The sequence below is a fragment of the Periophthalmus magnuspinnatus genome, chromosome 7 (assembly GCF_009829125.3).
Source record: "Periophthalmus magnuspinnatus isolate fPerMag1 chromosome 7, fPerMag1.2.pri, whole genome shotgun sequence".
Classification (NCBI taxonomy): domain Eukaryota; kingdom Metazoa; phylum Chordata; class Actinopteri; order Gobiiformes; family Gobiidae; genus Periophthalmus; species Periophthalmus magnuspinnatus.
In genome coordinates, this window is record NC_047132.1 from 7,084,525 (window position 1) to 7,106,119 (window position 21,595).

The 21,595-nt window shown below is 38.7% G+C and overlaps 2 protein-coding genes across 2 annotated transcripts; both read left to right on the forward strand.

The window, feature by feature from the left end:
- The first annotated feature begins 1,718 nt into the window (after positions 1 to 1,718).
- Positions 1,719 to 9,119, forward strand: scrt2 (scratch family zinc finger 2). Its single transcript, XM_033970341.2, is given in 9 exon segments — positions 1,719 to 2,191; positions 8,243 to 8,377; positions 8,380 to 8,450; positions 8,452 to 8,631; positions 8,633 to 8,656; positions 8,658 to 8,723; positions 8,726 to 8,752; positions 8,754 to 8,985; positions 8,988 to 9,119. Coding segments are annotated over 9 exon segments (954 nt in total). The 5' UTR covers positions 1,719 to 2,025; the 3' UTR covers positions 9,041 to 9,119.
- An 11,056-nt stretch (positions 9,120 to 20,175) lies between these two features.
- srxn1 (sulfiredoxin 1 homolog (S. cerevisiae)) lies at positions 20,176 to 21,379 on the forward strand. The gene is made up of 3 exons (XM_033969842.2): positions 20,176 to 20,206; positions 20,278 to 20,428; positions 21,002 to 21,379. The coding sequence occupies exons 2-3, from the start codon at positions 20,306 to 20,308 to the stop codon at positions 21,209 to 21,211; spliced, it is 333 nt and encodes a 110-aa protein (XP_033825733.1). The 5' UTR covers positions 20,176 to 20,206; positions 20,278 to 20,305; the 3' UTR covers positions 21,212 to 21,379.
- Positions 21,380 to 21,595: the final 216 nt, after the last annotated feature.

A 21,595-nucleotide genomic window follows, 5' to 3' on the forward strand; every position in this document is an offset into this window, starting at 1 on the left:
CTGCTCATGAGCGCGGCCCTGGTGACAGCAACGTGAACTTGTCTTGTAATGTACAATCACATGGGCATGATAAATCCAGCGCTCTGATTTAACAGGGCATCCGTGCGAGAGCCGCCACATGCGAGCGCCCGGGTCATGTGCTGTACAGGGAGGAGGTTTGATATAGGGCCACGCGGAGAGCGAGAGGGCACCCCTAAATGACAACATGAATCTATGGCATTTTTAACCAGGTTCAAATGCTTTTTCATTACAACAAATAGAAAAGACATACATGTATGAAATCTGTGAAATTACTTACTCTTAAAATAACACATTTCTCTCAGTGGTGAGGCAGTGTCTAATGTAAACTGTAAATTTATATACATTTACAGTTTTTACAGTTAATTGGATATTTCAATATTAAACAGCTAATAACCTGTTCATAGTGAAATTTCACCCCAAATCCAGGACAGTACAGAATTACTCAAAAATCCATGAATCAATTCAAGTACGACTTAGATTAAGATAATGAGGAGGCAGATGATGAGAAAGACATCATTTCTATAATTTTTAAAAAATATATTTTATCATTTTTATCATAACTATATGCAGTTTTGTTTTGTTTAATTTAGCAATTAAGTCAAATTACCTGAAGTCAGTATTTTGCATTTACTATTAGCACGATTGGTTCAAGTGCTTCCCTTTGACAGTGCATCAAACAGGTGCTTGTGTTCCTGTGCTGTTCAGGCAGCTGTAATGTAATTATTTTGTTTAAATATTTCACTTTGATTTACACTGAAGGGCGAAACAAATGCTGAACTTATAAATTACAGCTTGTATAATGTAGCATAAAATTCACAAAATGAGCTGATGAATTCACATAAATACAAACCAGCCCAGAGAATATCCGGGCAATTTACTGAGCACAAATCTAATTTGAGATTTCACCCTAATCAAAAAAGATGTAATTAATTAATCAGATAATTCTGTGCCACGCATGGCAGAGCACACATCTGTGCAGCGGTAATGGAGAGAGAGAAAGAGGGAAAGAAAGAGCGAGGCAAAGAGAGAGAGAGGGGAAGGCAAAGAGTGAGAGGGGACAGAGAGACAGAGAAAGAGAGGGAGAAAAAGAAAGTGAGAAATAGAGAGAGAAAGAAAGCAAGAGAAAGGGAGAGAAGGAAAGAGAGTGAGATTGAGAGACAGACTGAAAGAGATAGAGAGGAGCGATAGCTCTACTGGAATCTACAGTTCGGCTCCACACACTCCTGTATGAGCCCTGTACAATACTGCAACACCACAGATACAACAGAACAGCCGTAACAGCAGTGACACGAGGCGCTTTGAGGTAACAGAGCTGACAGTGGAGGCAGGGCCGCTACAAGGCAAACATAAACTGTGCCACTTCATCTGAAAACAATGGGGGAGAGGACAGCGAGTGCTCTCATCCACATCTCCATTGTCTCTGCTCTCTCCTCCTCTCCTCTCTCCTCCTCCAGTAGCAGAGGGGGGGAGAGGAGGGGGCTGGGGGGGGGGGGGGGGGGGGGGGGGGGTCTGCTGCTCTGTCTGTGTGTGAATGCACAGACGGTTCAGTAGTAATTTGATGTGTGTCCCTGGGGACATTTGATGGATTAAAGCTAAGCAGCTCCATTTCGCAGCACCACCTGATCTTCCACTGCCTGTGCCCCATATAAAGGCTGGCGTGATTGCTGATCTCAGCTAGTCTGACAGTCTCTCTCCCTCCTCTCTCCTCCGCTCTGTCTCCATCTCTTCTCTTCCTCACTGGTCCCTTAAGCCTACTGCATCACAGGAGCTATCCAGTGCTGAACAGGATCGCTTTTATTTTTTATTTTTTTATGTTTTGGGGGAAGCTGGGGGAGCCAGAGAGCATCACACAGCATTGTCGCCAGCCTTGTTCTTCTCTGATTTACATTTGATTTTCCATCCTGTGCTTTTGGCCGTGTCTTCACATTCACCAAAAGGATTACCGTCCGAGCATCTCTTTCTCTCATGTGTTTTTCTCTAATAAGTGCTCCCATCCTCTGAAACATGCCCCGCTCATTTTTGGTCAAGAAGATCAAGCTTGATGATTTCTCTTCGTCCAATGTTCCCTCATCTAACCACCACCACCACCAGCAGCCTCTGGATGACTTCACTTTCACGCGCTCCATCTCGGACCCTGTGACCACTCTGGGCGTCCGTCTCAGTGAGAATGGTGAGTTAACATGCCTCCAGTCTGCCCCGCTGCAGCCCTGTACTTAAATCTGTGCTCGCCCTGTAGACATGTCCTACATTTCTCCACTTAGTGTAGCTTTCTCTTTTGTTTCTACATCAGATAGGCTCTGCTCTGCTCCTGTAACAGCGTACATGACTTTCTTACATGCGTATGGATGATATGTGCGTCAATATCCCTAAATAATCCCGTCCACACTCACCCAACCCCCATAGCCGTGTCCCCATAGTAGACTTTTGTTTTTTGACTATAGAGTGAAGGACAGCACAATTCAGGTCACAGCCACGGATTAGCTTATGTAAATAGGGAACAAAATGTGTGTCTAATCGGTAGAAGCTTTGGTGACGTATCTGGTAGCTGCTTTAAACCTGTGGATGCTAACCACACACGCGGCCCATTGCATAGACTGTAAAAGAAAACTCAGAAAGAAGATCAGTATCGGATATGCATTTGTCCTTAGCTGTTTTTGTCCTTGGGTTCCCATCACGGTCCAATCCTCCCCTCGCTTGCCCCCCTCTCCCCATCCATGCACAGTCACCCCACCCCCATCTCTCGATGCTACATCTTTCTCGTCCTTCCGGGCATTTGAAAACTAGCTTAGAGTTTCAAGAGCCCACCGCCGCCACATAAGATATCAGAGCACTGTATACGGTAACGCCAGGAGGGATTGGGAGAAAGCAGAGGGGGAAAAAGGATGTAAAAATGCTAGAGAAGCAAAGAGAGAAGCACATCACGTGATAAAGCTTGTACAGTAAACACGAAGAACTAACATAGCTGTACTCTGGTCTCCACACAGTCTAAGCTAGTTCAGGGCACTCCACCTCCACTAAATAGTCTTCCATTTTGTAGCATCTTTACAGCCAAAATGTGCATATTTTGTGTGATTTTTATGATGTAAAATTGTTGGTATAGAGTGAGGCTGGAGCTTGTGATGCTGCCACCTGTTATTCAACAAAGTCAACACTGACAAAGGGCCACTGAGATTTAGATGCATCGGGATTAGAAAGGATTATAACGTTTTCACTCTCTTTCAAATGTGTAGGTCAAACAACATGTGGTCAAAATACTCAATTTATAAATCCTTCACTATAGCTTAAAAAAATAGTTCAGTATGGTAAAACATTTAGCTTGTTTTTGTATGTTTATTGGCAACATATAATAAGATTTATGTAAACAAATGCTGGAAAGTTTTGTATTAAATTATATTTGATCAAGCACATTAAAGTAATAAAAAAATCTGCACATTTTATATTTTAGCTATAGCAATAAAAATGCCCTTGTTTTGGATGTTTACTGACGCCTCATTAGTCAGATTTCTGTAAACAAACACTTTTGCAATAAATATTGAGGCATTTAATATTCTAGCTATTTATGAGTTTCATCAAGCTATAGCAACTGTCATCACAATTACACTGCTAATGTTTATGTAAACAAACAATGTACAAACACTTTTGCAATAAATTATTTTAAAAATCTACAAATTTAATTTTTTTGTTACAGCTATGAAAATAAAAGTCATTGTTTTTGAATATTTGACACCTCATTGGTCAATTTAACAAACAATACAATCTTCTGCAATAAAATAAAATAAAATAAACAAATTTGACATTTTAGTTATAGCTACAAACATATATCCTATTTTTGGATCTTTACTGACACCTCATTGGCCAGCTTTATGTAAACAAACACTGTTGCTAGCTATAAAGGTAATTCCTTTTGAGTGGATGATTTTAGCCAATGCACAGTCAAAAACCGTAAAATAGAGCGGATTGTGCGAGCAGCCGAAAGCACAGCGTCAGCAGTTCTGTGGGCAGGACGCCTTTCTCTCCTCTTTGTGCAGACATTTGACTTGAGTGTCTGTCGAACAACAAAGAGGGGTGGCTGAGAGGCTCCATTAATTACATGCTTGCTTTGCATTACAGAGCTGAGCCTATGAGCTGTAAAGGCTGATACAGCGTTAGCCCTAAATGATGAGCTCTTGTCTGACCTTGGCTAATTGAAACGCAGTAAACGGCCGTGTGGTGTGTGCATGTACAAGCCACTGTTGTGATATAAAACAAGCTTGTATTTCACATTACATTTTACATTCTGTTTCTATAGATTATAATAAAGGTGTGATGTGAATACTAGGACTGCACAATATCTGCAAACAAATGGAAATGGCACTTTTAACTGGTGCAACTGAACAAATTAAACAGGCTGCAGATTGTCTTCAGTAAATAAAAAATATTTGGCAACAATTGATATTAACCACACCTAATTAGCCATGAAAGCATGACTTAATTCATAATGAACAAATAGTTTGTTAAGAATGAGTCAGGCTTAACCAATAACCCTAACCCTAACTCCTAACCTTAAGTTACTTTACTGTACCGTAGTTACTAAGCCTGAATCATTCTCTACTGTAAACTATTTGTTCATTATGAATTGGGTCTTTCTTCATGCTTGATTAAGGTCTTATTATGACATGTAACAAAATATTATGTGTGTTTTTTATAGAAAAACATATCAACCCTGTAGTTTAGACCTCTACTAACATACATGGGATTCTTGTACTAGCACATCAGTTCATATTTCATTCTTCTCTCAAATTTTAATGCTTCAAATAAAATCGCAATGCTACAAAATAGGGATGAACGATTTTTCTGACAAGCTTTGCGATTGCAATTAGATTTACATTTTATGTTTTCATAATAGGATCCAGTTCAAAAGTTCATATTTTAAAATTGTCTAGAGGAACTGACAAAAAGACTGAAATACAAACTGACAAATACAAGAGGCACATTTCAGAACATGTTTGTACAGTTTTTATGGAGAACATGGCAGGATATTTTGTTGTTTGTTGGGGAAATTATGGTACTTTAAAAATTGTTGCCTTTGTGATATGCGCCCATTGCAATTTGATTCAACTACGATTAATCTTACTGTCCTCATAAAAAAATGCAATTTGTTGTTTCCCCTTCAAAATCATGGAGTTCTAGTGAATAGCATATTATCACATACAGTATCCTGCCCCTGTGCATTTCCTGTTGGTCTGCTGTTTAGACTCAGTGCAGTGTAAAGCCATGCACCGTGCCTCTGTCTGCAGATGTCACAGTCGTGTCTGTGACAAAGTGCTGTGTGAACAGAGCCCTCAGGAGGCTCAGGAGGAGCACTTGAGCTGAATTAATGGGCTGCTTCTTGAGGCCACTTGAGCATCTTAGACAGGTGACCCCTCTGCACAAACAATGGCAGAGAGCCGGATCCAGCCACAGAACTCAGTGCACTTGGTATGTCACTGTAAACATTTTGAAATGTGATATATTGCAGAGGAAAACATTTACGATAAACAGAAATAATGATTTTTACCACTGACACAATAACCTTAAAGCAGGATAATCCCCCAAAAAACAACTCTATATCAGAGACTATGGCAATTCATATTTGAATTATTTTATTTAAAGAAGACATATTGTGCTTGTGTCTGCTTTATAGCTAAAATCTATGACACCTATGGATCAGTATATTATAAATTGGACATTTTAAATCACAATATTGATCTAAAACGAGGAAGACAACAAGAAAGAAGTTCGCTGTCTTCTGTTTGGAAAACTGAGATGCCCAATGGGAGTTGACGTCGCTGTAAACATCATCACAACAAAAAAGCTGCGCAGTTGTCGGCACCTCCTATGGATAAAACACTTCAAATCTTATCGTAGTACAGACAAATAACAACAAATTCAGCACCAATGCAAAGAAGAAGTACCCACGATAAATACTGCCCCCCAAAAAGCATTGTTCCATTGACAATTTATAGAGCAATAAGTCTATATCGTCATTATTATCGCAGGCCTATATGTGCACTGCTACTGTGTGTGATCTGCTTTCATGTTTTTTGCCTTCTCCTGAGCGCACTGTTCCAGCAGCTGCATTATTTTACAGATGATAGTCTATTGATCAGATGAAAACTTTGAATTTCATTAAAAAACAGTCAATACCTAATTTCCACTGCATGCTGCGCACAGAGCTGAGAGGAGCTTTTTTGTAGCGTTATGCAGTGAGCCATTCATTTGACGAAAGAATTTCTCTAAAACTTTTTGCCAATTCTCATTCAGTACTGTGTGAATGTCTGTCACTGCCAAATCCTTTTTGCTCCCTGGTGTTGTACTGCTCCCAAACAGATTATTCTAACAAAAATAGACCTCCCTCAAATTACAAGACATACAAATCCCACAGATATTATTGTGTTGTGTAAGTACCTGAATTTCACTGTCTGAAAAACAGAACTACTTCATTTTAAGATTTATTTGCACAGGTCCAAAGTTATTCCTCACTTAACCTACACATTCCAAACATCCTAAATATTCACCACGATGAGTTTATAACTTATTTTCACAACTTTCAGAGGCCAGAGCGGAGTCTGTGTCATGGTAATACTAACAACAAATAGCACACTAACTGCACACTTCCTGTTTATCAGACAATAAAACACTTTATAATTAGATGCAGACAGTACACAGTGGACTTATTTTGACCTCAAGAGCTGCTTATACTATATATCTTTACTGGGGAAAGACATATTCCACTCAAATACATGGAAAAAAAATAGAGTACAGACCCTTTAAATCACCTCAAACCAGAAATAAGGTATTTGCAGCTGTCAGAATACTGCATTTTTAAATAGATTCAATAGAAGAAATCCTGACACACCCCATAAACAGTGTTGCATGGTTCATTTAAATCAGCTGCTCTTCTGTTTGACTTCAGCTCAAATCTTCATTAAAGAAACAAGGGCAGCGCTCAGCCACAGAGGACTGAGGTGTCAGAGATGAAGAAAGTCTTATCTTTCAAAGAAGTTCTAATCAATAAGACAGCTTCATTTAAGATCCTGGTGCAGTGTTGCTCGCACTCAGGAGAGATCTCTGATGAGTTATTATGGGCTGCTCATCCAGACTGTAAAATTACAACCTTCATAAATGCAGTTAAGCGTGTCCTGTTTCTTCACTATTGTGTATAACCTGTTAGATGTGGAGAAATGCACAATGTCCTCCTCCGCGTTTGATGAAGGACAATCATCGAAACGTGATAATCATGTAATCAGTGCATGTCCACTGTGTCCTTATCCATCAAAACCTCTGGCCAACTGCATGCAGGCCTGTCACGATAACAAATTCTGAAGTGCGATACTGGTGAGGCAAATATATAATAAGCGATAATATTGAAACCAAAGCATAAAGCAGAGTTATGCACAAAAAAGTATTCTTATGTAAAGTATTGTTAAAAACACATGAGCTGCAAAAAAGAAAAATAGCAGAATGCAACACTTTAGTAATTAGTTTGTATCAATCATGAGTCACAGAAATTCATAATTCAATCTTCTACAGCTCAAGTCTTATTATAAATGCAAAAAAATTACTAGAAGGTAGGGATGCACCGATCCAGGTTTTTTTCTATTCCGATTCTGATGGTGACTTTGGCTTTAAGTATCTGCCAGTCTCAACAGTCGATACCAGGGCAGAGACTGAAAATAAAATGTATTTCCTTTGAACACAAACAGCATAACATAAAAAATGATCCATATGTGTTTTCTAACTACAGAACAGCTTTGTAAAAAAATACAAGTTTAATATTATGAGATGTTTTGGGTCAAAATTGGCCAGGTAAAATCATCTTATTACACCAACTAATAGACCAAAATGAGATACTGATCAAAACTTTTTTCGATACTAAAGAATAGACCTGATACTCAATACTGATTCCGATACCACTATTTAGACAATAGAATGTCATTTTCAACATTAAATCACAATATCTTCTTTTATGTTACCATGTAGCCTGTGTGTGTAATCCCACAGTGGTCCAGGTAGGTTGCATCATGGTCCTCGGTTGTATTCTACTGTATGTGGCCTTATACTTGATACAGCTCATACCCTACTCAAATGACTATCTAGTTTTGATTATTTGATGGATTATTGTTCCATCTATCATATATTGAACGATAAGTCGATATAGTATGATGGTGACGTGCCTAACTGCAATGTGTCTTTTATCCAGGCTACATCCAGGATTACATCACACCATCTGTGTACCAGGGGGAGAAGAAGTTGGAGCACAGGTTGGTGTCGGACCCTCTGTATAGCCCGGTGAGCGGAGGAGAGGAGTACTGCGACCCCGACCTCAAGCAGCCCGACTCCCCCAATCCGGGATGACAGCCAGCGGTTACTATAGCGGCGAATCAGATGGTCCCGCGAGGGGGTACACCATTGGATGCCTTCTTCATCTCGGACGGGCGCTCACGGAGGAAGGGTGATCGTGACCATCGGGGGGCGAGCTCCAGAGAGAGTCCCAGTGAAGTGGTGCCGGAGCGGGTCAACGGTACGGCACGACACACTTGTAATGAGTGTGGTAAAACCTACGCCACTTCATCCAACCTGAGCCGGCACTAAGCAGACGCACCGCAGCCTGGACAGGCAAGATGGCGCGCAAATGTCCGACCTGTGGTAAGGCTGTAACGTGTTCCATGCCCGCGCTGGGCCCATGCACATCCTGACCCACGACCTCAAGACACAAGTGTGATGTGTGCAGCAAAGCCTTCAGCAGACCCTGGCTCCTCCAGGGCCACATGCGGTCACACACAGAGAGAAGCCCTTCGCCTGGCGCCCACTGCGGGAAAGCCTTTGCCGACCCGCTCCAACCTCCCGCGCCCACATGCAAACGCACCTCTGCCTTCAAGCACTACCGATGCAAGCGCTGCAATAAGACCTTCGCCCTCAAGTCCTACCTGAACAAGCACTATGAGTCGCGTGCTTCAAGGGCTCAGCAGACGAGGACGACTCCGGATCAGAAAACTAACACAGAATAATCCTGCTCACTCTGCCCTCCCATGCCTTTTTTCTTCCCTTTTTTTAGAAAGCAATATTTTCACTGAGATTATGTGAAGAAACAATTATGGCAAAGACACTTTCAAAAGATGCTGGATTTTCCCCTGCACACGACAGTAGCTAATCGCCCACAGGAACTAACAATCAACAACCTTCCCCAAATAGAGACTGTAGGTTAGTGTTCACAGTATAATAGACTCGGACACAGCCATGTACGCATGTACACGCACTGTACACTCTCACACTATATATGAGGCCTGGCATGTGAATTTTTATCAATGACTATAATGATATTGAATCATAGTAATAATATTTAGATTCCTGATATTTTATAGCAAATAGTAATGAAAAAGAAAAAAAAAACATGAAAAAGAACTAACAGTGTTCTTTGTTTTTTAGACAAAATGACCTCTTGTATTTTTATGCTGCTTTTTATTTGCTGAGAATTGAATTCTTTTGCAACTGCCAACTTTTTATGAAAATGTGAACTATGACAGTATTTGCAAAAAAGGGAGATCATTTTAAAGGTTAGAACCCTTTTTCACACCAATGTTTAAATTCAATGGATGTTATTTTTCTATATGATTTTTCTAGAGTTATTTTTTGTGCTGGTTCCTTTGTAACTGTGGGTTTTCCAAAAAGCTACATAAGCTACAGGACCATAGGCCATAGGTCAGTACCTTGTATCAGTGAATGCTCCAGTCGCCTGTTGAACAGGTTGTTCAGTGTTAAACTCACAGAGTCTATAGCAATGCCCCGTTCTTCCTCGCGGCTCTGTGCTCCTCACCCTCAGTTACAAAGTCCATCAGTCTGTGCTCAAAGCTTCACTCACCTTTAAATCCCATCTATTTATCATGTAAATACTTTATTTATTGACTATTTATTAATCTAATCATTTATTTATTTTTTTCTATTTATTACTTATTTATTATCATGTATTTATTTTATATTTGAATTGTTTTATGGACATCCATTGATCTTGTAAGATGCTGCTGATCTTCAAAGAAAATGTTGATATGCATGAAAACTGTAGAGTCCCTGGGACTTAGTTTTAAAGAGGAACAATGTACAGTTCTAAGCACTGGCCCAGTGAATGAATGCAGGCTTTTGTTGGCAATAACTTTTCTCACAGCAATTCACCTGTAACACAATCAGCGCTGTTCTGTTACAGCCGATATCAGGCAATAAAAGACGTCACAAACAGATTTTTAATCCTCTGCATGTTACTCTTCCCCAAACGGCACCGCCTCCTCGTGTCGCGCCTTTGTCTTTGAATCTCAGGCAATAAATTGTTCCAAAAACGATAGTGTTAGTGTCTCTGTGTGTATCAGCATCAGTCAACAATATGTGCATATTGTATGATTCAGAAAGACTAAAGCAATAACAGAACCACCATGAACCATGATTTAGACCAAAAATCTGAAGCGTCTAATCAAATTTAAAGGAGGTTTTCTCTTTAGCATTTGTTTGTTTTGCCTTTTGTTGTTCTGGAGGTAATTTGAATGACACTACACTAGCCCAGCCCGGAGTCCGGCACGTGTTGAGTTGTACAGAGAGCTGGTGCTGTGGAGGAACAGGTGCATTGGGACAGACTGCAGATAGAGCCGACCTCCACGGGGAAGGTCAAGCAGCAGCAGGCAAACGCACTGTCAGCCATTTGCATATTGGATAATACAGACAGCAGGAACAACACAGACACAGAATACAGGAGATTCAGCGCTGTCCGGTCCAGGCAAGGGATGTCATGGTATCACAATTTAGCTTTACACTTACTATGATTTATGAGAGTTAATGATTTTATGACAAATTACTGACACCATCAAGAGTGAAATGCTTAATTTCATAAATCAGATTTTCTGAATGATAATGTAAAGTTAATGTGACATAAACAGCCAGATACAAGCACTTCATCATTATTTTTTGTTCTATCTATTAAATTGTGACCAGAATATTCATATAGTGGTGAACAATATATTGCAATTGTATCAAAATCATAATTTGAGTTAGCACATTTATCAAATCACAAAAGCTGCATGTATTTAGATCACACAATGTCCTCTGTTAACAACTATTTTTTTTTTTTTTTTTTTTTTATAAAATCTACTTGTAGTTTAGACCTTTACAACCATGTTCTGAAATTCATGTAATTCATGTATTAGTTCATATTTCAGTCTTTTCTCAAATGTTAAAACTCCTGGAGCTCTGAACAGAATCTTGTAAAACATCACAAATCTAAATGCAATTGCAATAATAGAAAAATAGCTGATGGATTTTTTTACAAAATCGTGCAGCCCTAAACCACGATCATCAGTTAACCGAATAAACTTGACATTGAGAGTCGCCTGAGCCCAGCTGAAACACGGCATGAAAGCCTCCAACCACCTGTCTCTTCACCACTAAGCTCCAGCACCAAAAACCATCATTTAAAACTAATTACCGCAATCAGGCTTAAACCATTGAAATCAACAAGGGAGGCGCAAACTAATTCTATTTTCATGTCCGACAACATTGTTCCTCTTTGACAATTTTGTAAATATATTGTACATATACCACAGCAATAATATGACAATGCATGTAGGCATATAATTGCTCCTTTTGTATTCATGCTATCTTTTTTAAAAATTGAAAAAATCAACTTATAATACAGGTATACCACAAAGTCTGGGTCGCCATGCCAATCAGGGAGTGTCTTAATTCAAAGTTGTCTGTTTTAAGTATCAAATCCACTTCAAATGTTTTGTTCCTTTAAGATCTGATCATGTCTGTGGAGTTTCTGTTCTGGTTTTCTTTTGTTGATGTGCCCGACTCGGCTGCGCAATGAAAAGTGCCAAAAAAGTATAATTTCCATGACAAAAGCCTTCAACATATGGCGGGCTGCTTGAAACCTCCCATATGGTCCTCAAGAAAAATGATTAAGATTTTCACTCCACTCTCTCTCTCCAGCTCTTCCTCTTTTTGTCTCTCCATTTGAGTGTGAACAAACTGAAGCCATGACTGAAGGTTTGATTTCTCTTCTGTGTTAATAATAATAATAATGATGACAATAATAGAAATGATAACGTTAATAAAACCATAGCACAAGGAACTTTAAGTCCACTCTCTTTTCTGTGCACTGTCACTTATAAAATTCATTGATTTAAAGCTGCACTGTACAACCTGTAAAGTATGGCATTAAACTTATTTCCACGAAAACAGGTAGGAGACGCCAAAAAGCCTATCTCACATTCAATTACAAGTGTTTTTATTGCCATAAAGTACCTCGAAAAACATGCATTTTTATTCGGAGCGGTGACACTTCTCCATGGATCTGACCTGTAATTTGGTCTGGGGGTGTAACCTGCTCCTCTCAATGGACATAGACAAGTCTAATCTCAAGACAAAGCAATGACATCTCCATGGAGACTAGCAGGTGACAGGCCCACCAGAAAAATAACACGGTGCGTCTTTAACTTTGGGAGATGAAAAAAGTCAAGGTTACTGTGACGGCTGATTTTATTCATTATGACTATACTATGAAGAACAAATGCATATTTATTTGACCATACCATTTTTACAAAACAAATAAATTCAACACAAATAATAGTTACAGTAAATAGTAAAATAGTAAACACTGTAAAAAGATAGTGAAAATCAAGATCAACCTGTAGTTTATAATGGAGAGGTCTACAGTGAGTCTTGTCAGTTACAAAATGCTCTAGTAATTGTCACTGTTTAAAAGTCTGTTTTGTTTATATTCGTAAGATTAATACTGAAAGTCCTTTTCATGTTTTTAATAAGGAAAAATCAAATTGAAAATTCTGCTTGATCAGTCTGAGGAAAAAAATGTAGAATATTTTTTTGCCATATCACCCGGCCCAAGCTTTAAATCCCAGAAGATTCTGCCCTTTAGAATCCATATTGCAGTATATTGTGTCCTCCTTTGTTGATGATTAATAGATTATATGAGCTTCACTATTCTTTTACAAACTTGTTACTCCGCCGCTACAATCCACAGGACGCTGGTTTCCTTTTGTTTGTGCTGAGGGTCTGACAGCTTCAATGAAAGTTCCTGAGACGTGGGTGTTATCAAAAGCCTCGGCATCTGTTCCACCACTATTAAGCCTTCCTCCTCGTTAAATTTTAATGGAACATTGATTTTACGCTGGGACCGGTCTTTTCCGAATGACTCAAATGCCGGGCAAAAATATGGGGCAAAATAAAAATGAATCATGACAGCGGACAAGGATTATTATTCCATGGCTTTTCTTGATTGGTTTCAGGGGAATATACAAGACGTGAATGCAATCGCTTGTCCTTCAGTGTCCTCCAGCAAGCTGCAGTGTATAATGAGACAGAGCAGAGGCTGAAACTAGACACTTTGAGCACTATCTCTCCCCTCTACACAACTACGGCCGAGTGATTACCGCTACTGTTATTCTACCGCACTGGAGAAGTCAGGTCAGCAAAAAGTTCCGAGCAAAAACAATCTATAAATCTGTAATTACATCTTTCCTTTTCAAAGAGTCACATATCAATCAATAGCCATCACTGTTTCCTTGTATACTCTTAAGATGAACCTCGATCTATTGGTGATGTTATGTTACATTACAAGGTACACCTGGTCACTTTTGGAGGAGGGCTGTCTCCATGGCGATATTGCTTTTCTTAGAATGTTCCACAGTATGGCAATGAACTTATCTATCTAGCATTTATTTAATTACAGGTGTTTTTATTGCTCAAAAATGAACAGGTAGCTTTGCCTGCTCCAAGGCAATAGATAAGTTTAATGCCATACTGCAGAGAATTCCAGGACAAACCAATAACATCTTCATGGACACAAGCAGGTAGTGGACCTTATATCAGAAGAGTTACAAAGATGTAAAACAAAAAACAAAAAAAAAAAACTTTATTGGTAGTGCAATAGGGGAAAGCATAATTTCAACACAAGGGAGTACGGTTTAAAGAGGACTTGTTTCTGTGGGAAAATTGGGCGTTGAAATACTAAATGCAGTGTTTTCTCTTGGTTTATATGGTACTATGCCTGAAATAAATTACTGAGCCTATATCCATATCACATAAAAACGGCATATTCTCTCACAAATCAATTATATCATAACGAGGCGTGGGCAATATTTGCAAAAAAAAATCTAAATATTTTTGACATCCTGATAACAATCATCAGGTGATATTTTTCCCATTCAAACATTAAAAAAAAACACTACAATATTCCTGTAAGTGTTTTGGTTGAGGTTTATGCATTGCACAAACATGAATGGGCTGTGAAGTTAACCATCCAACCAAGTGTAGACAATATATGGCCTGTCTCTTATCCTGTATATAATGAAGTCATACATACAATTGAGGATTATTCAGTTTGGAGATGTATTCCATAAGTAACACCACCTCACACTCACACACTATTGACAATGTCTGCAGTGAGATTCTGACATAATCAGATTCAAAAAGATGAATGAAACCTGTCCTACTACACTTACTTTATCTGTCATCATATCAGCATTCATGGGCAGTACTCAGTCAAACTTTACCGGCAGATGTTGGCCCTTATCAGATTTTATGATGAAAGTAAATAACTGATTTCATTACACGGCAATGGACTGTAAAATGGGGACCCGTGGAATCCAATTACATCACCCGTGGGTGTGCTGCGTGTCACAACAGCAGCAGAGGAGAGAGGAAGCAGGTACAAGACAGGGGCTGCATACAGAGCACTGACAGCTAAGTGCCAAGGTCTACCACGGAAAATATAGAGACCTGATTTTTAGACCTGGTTTACACTTGGTTTTTATCTGGTTTATATCTGGTTTAGACCTGGTTTGGCCCTGATTTAATCCTGGTTTAGTCCTAGCTTATATATGGTTAAGTGATTGTTAGTTTAGTCCTGGTTTAAATTCAGTTTAGTCCTAGAGACCTAGATCTGGTTTAGTGCTGCTGAAAGACTACAGGAGGACGTTCTATATTATCTTTATTTTAGTACTTGTTTAGACCTGGTCAAGTTCTAGTGTAGACTGTTGTTTTCTCAGTTCGCGGTTTGCTTGCAGTCCTTTGTTGTTCCCGGTTTAGTTCTTATTTATTTTAGTCATGATTTGCTCCTTTAATCATAATTTAGCCCTGATTTAGTCCTGGTTTAGTCCTGGTTTAGTCCTGGGTTAACTCTGTTTAATCCTTATATATTCACAGTAAACAAACTATGCAGTGTTCCAGATCTTGTAGGCTTGCATCGCTCAGACATATGCAGACAGAATGCCCCTCCCACTGCCACTGCCTCCGCACATCAGCTAAATTATTGAAAACAAGCTCAAAAACAGCGCGCGCTTCTCTGACACTTCAAAGATTGTGACCCCAGGAGCTGTCATCTTCTCAGTGTCTACAGGAAAAAAACACCGTCTCCTGATTGGACGAGAGAGCTACTTCAACAAGCTTGATTAATCACCACCCACCACTATGTAAATTTAGATCTAAGAGTAGATTTACCTATATACTGTGTAGGTGATTCAGTAATAAATATAATAGCATGTGTATGGCAGATTTCAATACAATGAGGTTCAAAAGCAACTGGTGTCCTTCCTGTTGACTTGATAACAAAGCAACATGTTACAGACTGTGGCCTTACCTCTCTGTAGGGTTTCTGTGGGACATGACTCTTCACCTGACATCTGGCGCCCTCTGTTGGCTGGGTTGCTGTAAAACAAGATCAGTTGCCCCATGAGGTATATAGGTATTACAGCATTTAATATAACACTGATGCATTTCTTACACAGCAGAGGTTCGTAACATAAGGTAATTATAACGACACTGAACATATTAAATCTACAATATTACAAATGCCCATGTAATGACGTATCCAACATATCTATTGTCACAAAATCATAATGTATATAAAGTTTACAGTTTATTCAAAGAGGAATTTTGATTTTAATTATGATTTTTACATCTATTCTAGTTAGATGTTATTGGTTGAGCATATTTTTCTCTTATTTTTTCAAATGCTGCTCTTTTGTTTAAAACATTCCCTGACATGTTTGAAATGCGTGCTCAGAACTGAATCCTACTATTAAAACATGATTCACAACTCTACTCTCAATACTATACGCAATTAGATTTGTGTCTCAAAACATGTAGATCTGCAGGTGGTAGCAACTTTAAAGGACTACACTAGTACCCTAAGACACAATATCACAATCTATCGCACATTGTGGGGTTAATATGACCATAATACTGTAGCTTATTCACAACTGCAGTCAAACAAACAAAAACATACTAAAAGATCTGTACAAACTAAATCATAACAGCCTTAAACCATTTGAGTGTGACTGTCCCTTTAAGAGCGAACAGTTTGTCTTCTCAGATTGTGCATCACAGGAGAGCAGCTCATTAGAAGCCTTCGTTCCTCACTGTTTCATCGAGTGAGACTGCCAGGCTCTTTAGCTCACTGTTCTTGATGTTTGTGTTGTTTGTGAAAAACCCATCTGCTTCCTTGTCTCTGGCTGGCAGCGGGTCCACCTCGTCCGTATGCTGCTCGTTTGAAGTCCTGTCTCTAAATCACATTTTTATGCATCCAACTTGTCATCAGTATTCAGGAGAAAGTCAAGGAGGGTGGTTTTTAAATAGCTCCGTTTTGCTTTCATGTGGAGAAGTGGAAACAGCGGGAGGCGTCAGTGTTTTGTAATGTTTATGTTTGGAATAGTTTAAGCAAAATAAATTTACTAAAACAAGTGTCCAAAAGACTAGGGTAAGTTACAACAAGGCTATCCATTAACCAGTTTATTTAGTTCTGGTTTAGAACTGATATAGTCCAATTTTAAACCTGAGGTAGACTTGCTTTGGATTTGGGTTTGGTCAGGTAGCCCTAGTTATGTCTTAGGTTTAGTCCTAGTCATATTCTGGTTCATACTATACCTGGTTTTGACCCGATTTAGACCTGGTTTGTGTTTGTTTATTCATGTCCTAGTTTAGTCAAAGTCTTGGTTTAGTCATGATTCATCCTCATTTAGCTGTAAGCTACTGCTGGTCTATTCCTGTTACGTTCTTTAGTTAGTTTGTTTAGACCTTGTCTTTTCTGTTTAGTCCTGGATTATCATGCTTCCGACTTTCTATTTCTGGTACTTCTGATTGAGCCTAGTTTAGTCTGGTCATCTGTGCTAAAAGTAACATTTACCACCACTGGATCAGAGAAGCCATCGAGATATGGAAGGCATCAACAAGTTTGAAGTGAGAAGGCAGAGCATACAGCTTATCCCACACCTGTGACGCAGTCATGGAGAAGGCGTCAGGCAGTTGGGGGCATAAGATTCTCCTACAATTATTATATGTTCAGTTGATTTTGCATAATATGTCTCCATTAAGCAGGTAAACTACTCTCCTGTCTGATGATAGGAACAGTTTTGAACAATTAAACCTAGAGGACAGAATTAAGTTTTTCAAAAGATATTTTCACAGATTTCTTTCACCTTAAGCCCTCAACATTCCAGATCTATTTCTGATGATATTCTTCTTTAACATATAGCCTTAGGTAAAGGTTTACTCCTAGCTTAATTTTGGTTTAGTTCTTGCATAATAACAGTTTAGTCTTTGTTTCGTCCTTGTTTAGTCCCAGTTTAGTCCTGGTTTATTTCTTGTGTAGTCCTGGTTTAGTCCTGGTTAGGCCTGGTTTATTCTTGGGTTTAGTTCATGCTTAGTCCCCGTTTTGTCTTGGTTTAGTTCTTCTTTTGTCCTGGTTTAATTTTGGTTTAGCCCTAGTTTAGTTCTTGTTTAGCCCTGGTTTAGTCTTGGTTTAGTTCTTGTTTAGTCTTGGTTTAGTTCTTGTGTAGTCCTGATTTAGTCATTACAGGCAGACAATGAATAACCATCTTCACACACCTCTGTCACTGCTATACCACGTTTCCCCCACTCATCCCTCACAGATATAGTCTAAAGAGCGTCACAGTAATTATCACTTTAAAAGCATGTCAATGTGTAAAAGACATGAATAAATATAGCCCACTTCACTCGCAAAACGCCTGGCAGGTAATTTTCTTCAGGTGCTCAGAGTGGAGTGTGACAATTCTATGGGGGCCGAAGCTAATATTAAAAGGAAATCTGCTCCTCCATAACCCACCATTCCCTGTGTGACTAACGCAATCTATTAAATTGAGATGACTACAACACAGTGGTGACGTGACAGCAGAGGGTCAGACAAAGTGCAGTGGGGATGAAACACGTATTTCAAAGTTACCTGTATGCAATAGTAGGGATGGACAGTATGTGAAAAATATATACGTGTGTGTGTGTGTGTGGGGTGTGTGTAGGGGTGTGTGGGGGGGGGGGGGTATGGGGGGGTGGGGGGGTGTGGTGGGTGTGTGTGTGGGTGTGTGTGTGGGTGGGGGTGTGTGTGTGGGGGTGTGTGTGTGTGTGTGTGTGGGTTGAGTGTGTATGTGTGTGTGTATAGTAAAGAGCCATTGCTGTGTATACATTGAAAACATTTTGGATCCCTTTGAAAATTACATGGTACATCTTGAATCATTCAATTAATACATTAAGATATTGCTTAGTCCTGGTTTAGTTCTTGTTTAGTCCTGGTTTGGACTTCGTTTAGCTCTTGTTTAGTCCTTGTTTAGTCCTGGTTTGGTCTTGGTTTAGTCCTTGTTTAGTCCTGGTTTGGTCTTGGTTTAGTCCTTGTTTAGTCCTGGTTTGGTCTTGGTTTAGTCCTTGTTTGGTCCTGGTTTGGTCTTGGTTTAGTCCTTGTTTAGTCCTGGTTTGGTCTTGGTTTAGTCCTTGTTTAGTCCTGGTTTGGTCTTGGTTTAGCTCTTGTTTACTCCTGGTTTAGTCTTGGTATAGTCCTTATTTAGTCCTGGTTTGGTCTTGGTTTAGTACTTGTTTAGTCCTGGTTTATGCTTGGCTTAGTTCTTGTTTAGTCCTGGTTTATTTTTGGTTTAGTTCTTGGGTAGTTACATTATGATATTTTTATTATTTGTTGATATCATTATTAATCTAACATATACTAAAATACTAACTATACGGTGACATATAGAAGCACAAATATTATAAAATCAATCAATTCTGTCTTCCATCTCCAAGGATATTGCATAATTCATCAAATGTATACAACACTAAAACCTACACATAAACTGGAAAATCGAAGTGGCTTCCAAACCAATTAGAGGAAACCCACTCCTGAATTCTGAACAATGCAGTCTGGCGGCGAGGTGAAACGTTAATTGCATTCGCTACAACTCCCCCGTTAAAAAGGAAACGTTTTGTTACAGGATATTGTGATTCCATTGTTAATGATTACATGCTATATATAGTCTTGCAATTTCATGTTGTAACTTACCCCACTGTGACCAATTAATCAACATGAAAGCCCAGTCACTGTTGTTCAAGGCATTTGTAATAATTCACTTTAATGGTCTGCTTCTGCTGTCCAAGAAATCATTTTAATTGTCTCATTATAAGTTCCATTAGATAGAAATGGCTTTTGGAAAAACAACAGTATTTGAATAGCTTTGAAGCTTTGCCCTCACCTGTGCGATGCTCCAGGCTCAGGCATGTTTAATGTATCCACAGACATCTCCTTTGAAATTTCTTCAAAAATAGTCTATATTAGCCAGTGCAGACTTTGAAGAAGTACATTCAGTATAATGTGTGGACACTGAAATCTTACCTTGTTAAAATCACCAATTTCTTGATAGGCTTTACACGTCACTTGTTGAAAATTGTTAAAAGTTGCTGCAAATAAAAAGGACAGTTAGTGTTATAATAAAAAAAGATAAAATATACAAAGAATACATGGGACATTATAAAATTTTATAGTAGTCATATTTTTATATTGAGCAAGTAAAACATTGAAAATAAAATAGTGAAAGTCAAAATTACACAGCAGACTAATGCTAAGATGCTAATGGATACTAAATGCTAATTGATCAGGTACCTGATCAAACAAAATAGTCCAATGTCGAACTAGCTTGCTTACTTATATGTGAGTGTCTTGGCAGCTACATCAAAACAATGAAATGAAATCAAAGTAATACATGAAATTTAACGTATTGTTTTTTTTTTCACTCAAATATTAAAGCCTAGTGAGGGAAAAGTGCGCACGTGTGTGGGCGTGTCGGCTAATCAGTCACGTGATCATTCTGCGCAGCAAACCCGGAAGCAAGAAGTAAACAACACTATATTTTCAAGGCTAATGTTTCTATCAGAATTTAGCAACAGTTTTCGTATTTATTGTAGAGTTTTCTCGTCCAAAAGACCGTCAGTTATGTCCTCCATTCACTCGGACAGCGTGAGCGAGGTCCACCATGTGCCGCTGAACGTGATCATCAGGCCGTTTCCCCCGGAGCTGGACGAGCAGAAGGTCCAGAGTTTGATGGAGACAATCCAGGTACAGATAAAAATACATGATTTATATAACCAAGAACGACCTACAAGATACTACTAATGGTGAGATTAGTGAGACATTTATTTGCCTACTTATTTATTCAATAATTTCTTTATTTACAATTTTACTTTAATTATAATTTTATTTACAATTTACAGTTATGTCTTTATATGTGAGGGCTCTCAGGTAAATTCCCCCTATTTACAAAGTTATAGAGTAGGCCTTTATTTATTCCTGATTCTTTGCGGTACATGAATTTCTTGATCTATTAGAGATGGCATACTTCCATACTTCTCAATGGGCCACAATGAAATAAAATAAACAACATAGCCTCTATATTTTATAAACAAATTAGCTTATGTTATGTGTAAACTATCTCAGCGGATATTAATAAATGCACTAAAATGCACTTGGATAATTTCTGAATCATTTCCTGTACAACTCTATTTTTCCATTTGTTTTTTATGAAACATAATTATGACCCAAACTACTGTAAACTATTGTAAACTACTTTAAGTGTCAACTCTGTTATTCTTTGTTGTCACTGTATTTTAAGCTGTTCTGATTTTTGTCCAGAACACTCCGGACATTGGTGTGGTTCCTCCCATTGACATTCTGTGGATCAAAGGAAGAGAAGGAGGAAATTACTACTACTCATTCGGAGGCTGTCACAGGTTTGCTGCGTATCAACGGTTACAAATGCCTTCAATCCCAGCCAAAATCATCAAATCTAACATAACAGATCTTAGAACATATTTGGGATCTGCAACGCCGGACCTAAAATGATAACATAGTTTTTTTACTGGCTCTTCATCTGACAACTAGGATTTTCACTGTACTGACTGAGATCCTGTAATGAACATCATCGTCATCATCACATCAAAAAATGCTGCTTATATTCTACTTTTAAGTTATTGACCTATTTTAAATGTTTTATTAAAGCCATTCTGTGAGTAGTATTGAAAGGCTGCAGTCGTCAACCACACACTTAAATAGAGAACTAACTAAGATAACTAACAGAGTAGAGGTGAGAGATGAAAAATGAATAATAATAATAAAAAACAACATACAAAGGCTGCAAAAAGAGCTTATAAAAAATAAAAAAAAAACAACTTCCAGTTTAGTAGGGTATTTCTACACTAAATATTTAGTGGACATTAAAAATTTTGT

Excerpts from the sequence above, each read along its gene's own strand:
- srxn1 (XM_033969842.2), top strand. The coding sequence starts at position 20,306 with ATGTCCTCCATTCACTCGGACAGCGTGAGCGAGGTCCACCATGTGCCG. Across the intron at positions 20,429-21,001 it reads GTTTGATGGAGACAATCCAG|AACACTCCGGACATTGGTGT; the intron begins GTACAGATAAAA and ends ATTTTTGTCCAG.